Source organism: Myotis lucifugus, unplaced genomic scaffold (assembly GCF_000147115.1).
Source record: "Myotis lucifugus unplaced genomic scaffold, Myoluc2.0 scaffold_316, whole genome shotgun sequence".
In the NCBI taxonomy this organism is placed as follows: Eukaryota; Metazoa; Chordata; class Mammalia; order Chiroptera; family Vespertilionidae; genus Myotis; species Myotis lucifugus.
Window position 1 is genome coordinate 1,013,681 of NW_005871364.1, and position 9,680 is coordinate 1,023,360.

Sequence of the window (9,680 nt, forward strand, 5' to 3'; positions counted from 1 at the left end):
AGTAGAGCGCTGACACCACCTCCCCCGCCTCTGAGTCCTCTCCAGCTCTAAGGCCACCCAACAGGCCCTGCGGCTTTGAACAAGGCCCTGCCCTCTTTGTGCCTCAGTTTCCTCCTTTGCAAAATGAGGAGGTAGAACCCAGCCGGCCTGGCTCAGTGGTTGAGCATCAACCTATGAACCAGAGGCCAAGGTTTGATTCCCGGTCAGGACACATGCCGGGGTTGTGGGCTCGATTTCCAGTGGGGGGCGTGCAGGAGGCAGCCGACCAATGATTCTTTCTCATCATTGATGTTGCTTTCTCTCTCTCCCTCTCCCTTCCTCTCTGAAATCAATTTTTTAAAAAATGAGGAGGTAGGACCGGGCCAGGGGTTCCTCGCTGCTGTCGTAGCCGTGGAGTCTTTGCTGAAATGAACTCACGTGGAAAGTCCGAGTGTCAAACAGATGAGAGACCAACCCACTGGCCCTGAAACCCCGGGCTCAGCGTGGTTATCTGCGCTTGCTCCTGGCCCTGACAGGCGGAGAGCGCTGGGCAGGCTTCGGTCTCCACACGATCCGGGGTCCCAGCCGCCCTCAACATCGGCCCACGTGTGGTCTCCCATTTTTTAAATATCATTTGAATTTTATCACAGGTTACTAAGCTCCAAGGCACGTTACCCTGTGCTGTTAACGACAGAAACGCATCAAGGTTCTCCAAGTCTAGCATTTCCCTCTGCTGTTCAGAGCATCCGTGCATCAGTGAAGCAAGAACAAAACACCGCGTGAAGATCCAGCCCAGGCCGGTCAGCGGGAACAGACCGAACATTTTCCCTCCCAGAGCTGGAACGTGTTCAGCAAGGTGGTAGGCACCGGTCAGGCCCCGGACCCCACCCCAGGACGAGGCCCTCTCTCTGGTGGCATAATAACAGTGACAGCAACCGTGAGACTGTGCGGCCGGTGGGGCGGCAGCGAGTCAGCGTGCTGACAGCCCCCGGGTTTGTGCCTCATGTCCACGCTCCCGCCACCAGGATGGAGGCCGGGGGTGTAGTGCTCACTTTGCAGAGGAAGAAACGGGCAAACCGAATTAGTTCAGCAAGAACCTCTCAGTTCCTGCTCGCTCACGCCCTGTACCAGCACCTGGGATGCAGACCAATATGGCGCTTCTTTTTTAAATATATGTTTGTATTGATATCAGAGAGGAAGGAAGAGGGAGAGAGAGATAGAAACATCAGTGATGAGAGAGAACCATTGATCGGCTGCCTCCTGCACGCCCCCCACACTGGGGATCGAGCCCACAACCGGGGCATGTGCCCTGACCGGGAATCGAACAGTGACCTCCTGGCTCAACCACTGAGCCACACCAGCTGGGCCAGGGCACTTCTTTTCGTTGATCCTCAGGATGTTCGGGGGCCAGCGGGACGTGAGACAAGGACACGCACACACAACCACAGAGCCGCAGGGGAGGAGCTGAAAAGGGGGCAAGAGGACTTGCTCTGGGAGCCCTGACATTGCGGTTCACTGGGTGTTAGGGGCAGGCAGGGCGAGTGCTCCGAGCTACTGAGTCGTGAGTCTCAACTCGGCTGGCGGGGGAGCCGGGCCCTGACTGGGTTCGTGCTCTCTCTGCTGAGGCTGCAGCCCCACTTCCTTCCCAGGCCCAGCGCAGGGGAAAACCGCGGCTGACTCATCGGACGTGAGAGGAACCTGGCGGGATGTGGGCGCAGGTCGTGCCCTAGAAGAGGCCCAGGTGGGGGCCTGTCCTTCGCGTGGGCGGGCCGCGCGGGGGTCAGGAGTGCAGCACCATCACCAGCTCCCCACTGCCCCGTCCTGGCTTCCGCCTTGGGGAGGAACTCTGGTGCCTTGATGAGAGAGAGAACCATTGATCGGCCGCCTCCTGCAGGCCCCACACTGTGGTGCCCGCTGGCTTCTCGGTGAATGAGAAGCCTAGCTGCCCCAGGAGAGGGGTGACCTTGGGCAGGACCTGGCTGAACGCAGGAGGCATGCAGGCATCTTAAAGGGAGGAGCTCACAAATTCAAGAGTCTGCCCTTGCCCACCGCTGTGCCCAGACCCTATATCTGTACTCTCATCTGGTCCCCATACCCACCCTATGTCAAGCACAGGTGTCATGAGTACAGCGCCTGGCACACAGTAGGCACTTGAAAAACTTAAATGAATGAAACAAAACAAACCAAAGCCTTTGGAGGGGTACTACCCCATACGGTAATCGCAGTGTTGGGTGGCTGCATGCCAACACCTCAGATTCCTGGAGACCCAGCCCTGCCCTCTTGGGTACAGACCCAGCCCTGCCCTCTCGGGTACATTGCCACCTCCATCCCGTTCCCACAGGTCTTTAGGATCAGCCTACCTCCCGTGAGAATTCTGTTTCTCCCTCACCCATTGACCATGCCATCCTTTCTGGGCTGGCCAGAGAGAAATCATAGAGAACAGGAATTCCAGCTGCCACGTCTGCCTTCCCACACATGCATAGCTGAGATTGGTTGAGCGCTTTGCTATATGCCAAGCCTTGTGCTAGGCACATGGCCCAAAGCATCTCATTTCATCCTCGAGTCCACTTTGTGAAGGAAATGCAATTGGCTCCCTTTTGCAGATGAGGAAACTGAGGCTCAAAGAAGTCTGCTTCCTCTACCCTGCTTGGTGAACTCCTATTCATCCTGCAAAGCCCACCTCCTTGACTAAGTGAAAAGACCCTTTCTGTGTCCCTCGGAAACCGAGACAAGCCCCTTTGCTACACCTTTCCTGTTGGGTCATTGGGTACTTCTGTGCCTTTTATACGCATTAGACTTCAAGCTTGGACAGGGCGGGGACCAGGCCTGATCCACATCCAGGTGCCAGGAAGCTGGCACCTCAGAAGTGCACCGTGAGTGTGGATGGACTGATTCGAGTTGTTCACAGTGTGTACACATCAGCCCAAGCAAGTTCCTGCTTCATGCTTTCCTCCTTAGTCTTCTCAGAAATGCAACCTTAAATAAAATGCAGAAGTTCAAAGACTGAAGACCCAGCTTCCTGGTCCCACTCTGGCTGGTCCACCCTAGTAACCTTGGGGGCGCCCCCTGTTCTGTTCCTCTCTGGCCAGCAGTGCACGAACCCTACTTCTCCTCCATGGGATGGGAAGTCAGACCCGCCTTTCAGGGAGCCCTCGGAGGGCCAAGGAAGATGATTCGCAAAGAAAAAACTCAGACACAGACCACAGGGCTGTGATTACCAGAGGGCAAGGGGGCGGAGGGAGGTAGGGAGGGCAAAGGGGCATAAATGGTGATGGAAACACACTTGAATCGGGGTGGTGAACACACGATACAATATAAGGATGATGTATTACAGAATTAGACACCTGAAACGCACATAATTTTATTAACTAATGTCACCCCAATAATTTCAATTAAAAAAAATTTTTTATGGGGGGAGAGTGATAAGATGCAGGGCTGAATTCTTCTCCCCTACATTACCTGTACCTGGATCGACAGTGAGGGTCACATGACCTTGGATAAGTCATTTTACTTCTCTCTGAGCGCTTTTTTCTCAGGAGGCTGAGTAAGTGTTTACACTGGCCTCATGGTGTGTCTCTACTTCCTTCTCCACTAGAGGAAGGAGGAGGCCAGAGTCTGGGCGCAGACTCCCGGGTGGGGCTCCTGTGCTGGGAGAAGGCTGCGAGGCCCGGGATGCTGGCTTGTGCTGAAGGCTCCGTGGGAGGGAGGCTGCTCTGCTCTCTGATCCCTCCTGAGAAAGAGGAAGCTGTGGTCTGACTTAGCTGGACGAACTGGCCGGGACAGGAACCAGAGCGGCCTAGAGCACAGGTCACCATGAGTCCTTGGCTCTGGGCTTCTGTTTCTCAGGTTGAGTCCCCAGATGGTATGTCCTCAGGGGCAGCTCCATAACTTGGAGCCTCCCAGCTGCCCAAGGAGGCTGCCTGCCTTCCCCTTTAGGAGGGACTCCCTGGTGACAGACCTACCGGGCCTGCCTCTCCCTTCTTCTCTGAAATCAATAAAAAATATATTTTTTTAAAACCACAAAAAAATAGTGTATGTGGAATTGCAACTGTGGCCTGTCTCATACCTCCATTGGGGTGGCATGGTGCTGCTCTAGCTGGTCCTGCTGCTGGGAGGATGGGGTCATGCTGAGACGGGGGGGAGGGGGGGGATCGCCTTGCTGGGAAGATGTCATTTGCTTCTCAGACACATTTTCCCAGGGAGACTGCACAGATGGGGTTGGGAGCTCTGGGCAGACTCGGGTATCCGTCCACTGCATTCAAACATGCAGTCAGCAGTGCAAGGCCCGGCCATAGCCCGGGCTCTGCAACACCATCTCCTCGCTGTGTGGTCTGAGACTAGTTACTCTGCCTTGAGCTTCAGTTTCTTCATCTGTAAAATGGGAATCTAGCACAGAGCCTCCTAGAAGGTTCGTAAGAGGGTTAAACGAGGCAAAGTGCATGTAGCACCTCACCCAGCACCTGGCGCTGTCAGAGCTCAGGAAGTTCAGTTAATAAATGTAAATCATTTTGGATTTGGATCAGTAGCACTTGGGATCGGCACCTTATGAACGGCCCAGGTGACCTCCCCTGGCTTACCTGGTCCATGGGTAGAAATGGGCAGGCTGGCGGTTGGCACGTGCGGACAGGGAGGCCTCAGTAGTGGTTGGGCCCCGGGTCTTGTCAGCCAGACTCTGCTCAATGGCCATCTGGACCAGTTCCTCCTCGCTCAGGCTGCTGTACAGGCTGTACTCCTCGTTCCCAATGGCACGCTGTGTGCCCGGAGCGCTGATCTCCATGGCCATCTCTTGCACCTCTCACCCCGGTCTCCAGAGGAGACACTTGGTGGGGAGGAGGAAACAGCCAATCAGAAAACCCTGAGAGGAGACCAAAACATCCTGGTCACTAACAATTTTGCAAAGCATCCATGTTTACCCACGGGGAAGTCTCTGCTATCTTCTGGCATCCACGAATCTATGAACCAGCCACCCATCTGTCCTTTTATGCATCCCCCCATGCACCCATCAGTCCACCCACCCGCTCATTTATCCATCCACCCTCCCATCTGTCCACTTATCCATCCATTTATCCATCCACCCACCCAACCATTCATGCTCCTATCCATGTACTCATCTACCTATCCATCCAGTCATCCAACACCCACCCACCCCTCCATTATCCACCCTCTGATCATTCTGTCTGTCCACCTACCCATCCATTTTCCATCCCTCCTCCCATCCATCCAACTATACATCTATCTCACCAACCATCCACTCATCCACCATTCAGTCTTCCATTCCAGACAGCCTCTCGCTGCGAATGCACACACCATTAATGAGGGATTACTTACTGAGCACTGACTCTGTGTCAGGCACTCATCTAAGCATTGGTGATACAACAATGATGCCAACCGACAAAAATCCCTGTCCTCACGGAGTGTTCACAACAGTGCTCACATTCCTTCCTTCCAATTACCCAACAACATCTTCTCCCGGCATTTTCCCATTTCTCGGCACTGCGTGCTAGGGCTCATACATAGGCCTGTTACTTAAAATCTCGTGAGCTAATTAAAATCAATTGTTTTAAAAAATTGTCATGTTAATTCCAGGGACTCTCATTAAAAACAACACACACACAAACAAACCCAGACATGCCTCAAGGAAAAATGAACACTGGTTGAGTCAAACTGGTTTTAGGAAATAAAGTAAAATTAATTAAGCCTGATTTTCGTTTTGACTGGCTGACAAGCAGCGTGACCGTAGGTCAATGGTTCTGAGCCCTGGCTGAACATTAGAATCACATGAGGTCTTTTTAAAAATATCCAAAATACTCGTGCTATAATTTGGTTTGCTTGGCAAATGCTCACCCCTCTCCCTGGAGGCAGAGTATCCCCTCTCCTCTCCCCATCGAGACTGGGCTTGGCCATGAACTTGCTCTGGCCAGTGGATGCTGGTGGACGGGATAAAGCGGCCGCTTGGCTTGTGCTGTGGGGCCTGCTCTTCTGCCATCGCCGGGAGAAGAGCTCCCCCTGGAGGCACTGCCCTGCGCTGGGCCCCAGAGTGAACACACCTGGGGCAGCCTGAGCCCAGCCTGCACAGAGGAGCCCCGAGCGAGCGAGCCGAGCGGCAGGGCCTGCACCTGAGGCTGAGTAGCCCAGCCTGGGCGGCTTAGATCAGATGTGTGCAGATGAGAATAAATGATTAGTGGGGGTGCTTTGTTTGCAGCCTTCTTGTGGCTCTGGGTGAAAGCAAGCATTTGATGGGGACCCTCCAGGCCCTCACCCCAAGGCGGTTGTTGGCCCTGATATGGGCTGATCGTAGGCATATGGACGGCACTCAGCTGTGTGCCTTTCCCTCACCAGAAGCTCTGGGAGGTGAAGGCAGCAGGTGATGGTCTGCAGACAATTCCAGACTTGCCAGACCCTACCCCGTGTCTCGGATGTTACTCAGATCTTTTCCATTTGTCAATTATTTCATGGCCCAAGGAAAGAGTGTTGTTGTTGTTTTTTTGTTGAATTAACTGGGACTAGTTCTGCAACACCTCCACTCCTTCCAGGAGACTTGATGCTCCCATTTTACAGATGAGGCCATTAAGGTTCAGGGAAGTGAAAGGGAGGGTTTGCACAGAAAGCTGGAAAGATAGGATTTGGAGCCCAGTTTCCCAAACTCAAATCCAGTGCTCCTTCTGGGAATCCCAAGAACACTGATCCGAGTAACTGGTACACACGTGGGATCTGAGCAGGCGGAGGCAATGTTGCCACCTCATCCAGCCGACCATCTGGCCTACACCTGTGCCCATACAGATGGACGAGGTGGGGCCGACCTTGAAGGGACGTGAGGGCGAGGGCTCTGCCTTTGAGAGGCGAACTCCCCTACCCCTCGGAGGGCCTGGCCAGCGCTTGCTTTCCTCCCAGATCCTCCGTTTGGGAGGATCCTTGGGTAAGTTCCTCATCTACAGAATCCTGATGCACAGAATGGAGGCACTAGTAAATGCTGTTGTTATAGGGTTTGTGGGAGAATCAGGAGGGCTCCGTGTGCTCAGGCTGAGTGCTGGGCCTCACGTGGTGCCAGGCCCTTCAGGAGTGGACTCCCCGCCACCGGGCCTATGCGATTACAGGCTGGGATGTCTGCCAGGGACGGGGCCTCACCCGAGAGCAGGAGGGGCAGTTCAGCCTCGGCAGAAGCGGGCAGTTCTGAAGTCGCCTGTGGGTCAGCTTGGCCGGGTTCGAATCACAGCCTTACCGTCTGTGACCTCTTAGACCTCTTAGAACCTTAGTTTCTCCGTCTGTACAATGGGCACAATGAGAGTACCTATGTCATGGCGGGGTGAGGGTGGGGCTGGGTCAGAGGTCCTGCCTGCCTCCTCTTGTGGACTCAGTTTCCCCTCGTCTTCACGCTGCCCAGCTAGATTTCTGAGGCCTCTGCCTGGGGCTGGGCCAAGTTCCAGGCCTGCCTCCTGGAGAGAGGCCAGCAGTCTCAAGGGACCCCCTGGACGGCCAGTTGGAACAAAAAATAGCCTTTCCCAGGGAAAGCGGGAGTGCAGTGGGCTTTGCCCCTTTAAGGCCTGCAGAGGGAGCGGTGCTCAAGGCCGACCAGTCCACAGCCAGCTTGCAACAAGCAAAACTGGGGCCACCTCTTTTGCCTCCTTCAGAGAACCCCAAACAACGGCTCCAGGAGAGCCCCCGCCTGTCCCAGGTGGCCTCTGCAAAATGGGGGTAACAGTGGCTGTGACAGGCTTCCCCGAGTTAACACCGGAAAGCACTCAGAACAGTGCTCTTTTACGTCGGGCCTCAGTCTCTACATCTGTGAAATGGGCATAGAAACATGGGCCCTGCAGAGCTGTGGTGAAGATTAAATAACAGCGTTTGAAAAGTGGTCCTTCCTGCCCCCAGTTCCTTCCCCTCCCCACAAATCCAGGCTCGCTGACGGCCAGGGAGCTGGTAGTGGGGCCTGGCACCAGGGGAGGTGGGACTCTGTGACGGTTTGGGGGCTGCAATGGGAAGAGTGGCTCCCTGGGTGTCTTATAAAAAAATGGGGGTGGTATGGAACATGGCTGGGAGGGCGGGGGCAAGAAGGGACTGGCAGCCATCCTCCGGGACCCGAGCTCCCCCTCAGCCAGGCACTTGGGTCAGGGGTGTGTCTGGGTCACTCCTGCAAGTCGAAGGCACACAGGCTGATCTAAGCCACCCTTCCCATCCTTAGGCTGTTTATAGATGGAGCCAATATCACTGCTCATCTCCCTTCCCCTCCCCTCCCCTCCCCTCCCCTCCCCTTCCCTTCCCTTCCTTTCCCTTCCCTTCCCTCCCCTTCCCTTCCCTTCCCTTCCCTTCCTTTCCCTTTCCTTCCCTTCCCTCCCCTCCCCTCCCTCCCTCCCCTTCCCTTCCCTTTCCTTTCCTTCCCTTCTCAGCCTCGTCACCTGGCCAGTCATCCTTCCAGATGCAGTTCATGTGTCTCCTCCACCAGGAAGCCCTCCTGATTTGATGGCTGAGGCATCCTGAGATGCCTCCAGGGGCACCACTCACATTCTGTTGCTCTAACTGCCTGCTATGGGCCTGTCTCCCTACAGAGTCGGGAAACTTCTGAGGCGCAGTTTATATAAAATTATCTATCATCCATCTATCTATCTATCTATCTATCTATCTACTTATCCCCAAAGTTTCAAGGTCTTCCAACCATCACATGGCCCTTACTCGAAGGCAGTCCTAGCAACTGGCAGCTTGGGCTCGCCTGGGGTACGTGAGGAAGTGGGCACTGGCCTGGGCGGTTCCTTGGCCCCCCGGGGTCCTCAGCCCTGTCCCTGGAAATGCCCAGTGAGTTTATAACGAAGCTTATCTCTCTGATCTGCTGCGCCTCCCCTCTCCAGCAGGGTCCTGCGAACTCTGAGGAAGCACTTCTAGCTGGAGGGCTCCTGGGAGTAACCATTCACAAGCTCTCTCCCCTTCCTGATCCCATTGCTTTCAAGCCCAAACCACCAATACAGCAGGTGCGTGTGGGTCCCTGCACTGATTCCCGCCACGTTCATGAAATGCACCACTTGACCTCGGTTCCCTGGGGTGGGCATGGGGGTAAGATTCTTCCCATTGGCCAGATGGGGAGACTGAGGCCCAGACTGTAAGGGGCAGAGTGGACGGAGTCAGGCCTGCCTGCCCCTCTTTTCATCGGACCCTCTGACAATGAGAATTGGGCAGTGCCAGGGGTTAGTTACTCTGGAAGTTTCTGCCCTGGCTAAGGGATGAGCCGGCCTTGGGAGTGTGGAATCCAGGCCACCTCGTTTGACCCACACACAGGGGCCGGTCAAAGCCGCAGGTGGGCCTTTGCCAGGGGCGGTGCTGGCAGGCCTCGCTGCTGGTGTCCAGGGCTTCGCAGCTGCTGGGAGTTTAAGCCTATTGTCCAGGCTCTAAAGATGCTAAGAGCTCCTCCCAGCATCACTAATCCCAGACTTTGATGCTGGTTAAAGCTCTGGCTCCCCAGGCGCCAGGACCTTAGGCCCCCGGGCTTGGGCCAGGGTTGCTGATGTTACCAGGGAATCTGCTCAGGGCTTCAGGCCTCGGCTGACCCCACACACAGGCTCTTCTCCCTGGAGGCTGGGGCCGGGGGGGGGGGGGGGGGGAGCTGAAGCCCCAAAAAAGGGGATGAACGGCCCAAGGGCACCAGGGGGGAGGGGATGGCAATTTATTTAAACCGTCAAAACTGGGTTTTTTTCCACACCCACGCCCCCCAATAT

The 9,680-nt window shown here is 55.3% G+C and overlaps 1 protein-coding gene across 1 annotated transcript in view; it reads right to left on the bottom strand.

Moving 5' to 3' along the window:
• The window catches only part of ASB2 (ankyrin repeat and SOCS box containing 2), a 33,739-nt gene that overhangs the window by 20,481 nt on the left and 3,578 nt on the right, over window positions 1-9,680 (bottom strand). Inside the window, exon 2 of the mRNA XM_006100514.3 lies at window positions 4,557-4,834. Coding sequence (XP_006100576.1) covers window positions 4,557-4,762 — 206 coding nt within the window. The 5' untranslated portion in view covers window positions 4,763-4,834. The remainder of the gene's footprint in view (window positions 1-4,556; window positions 4,835-9,680) is intronic.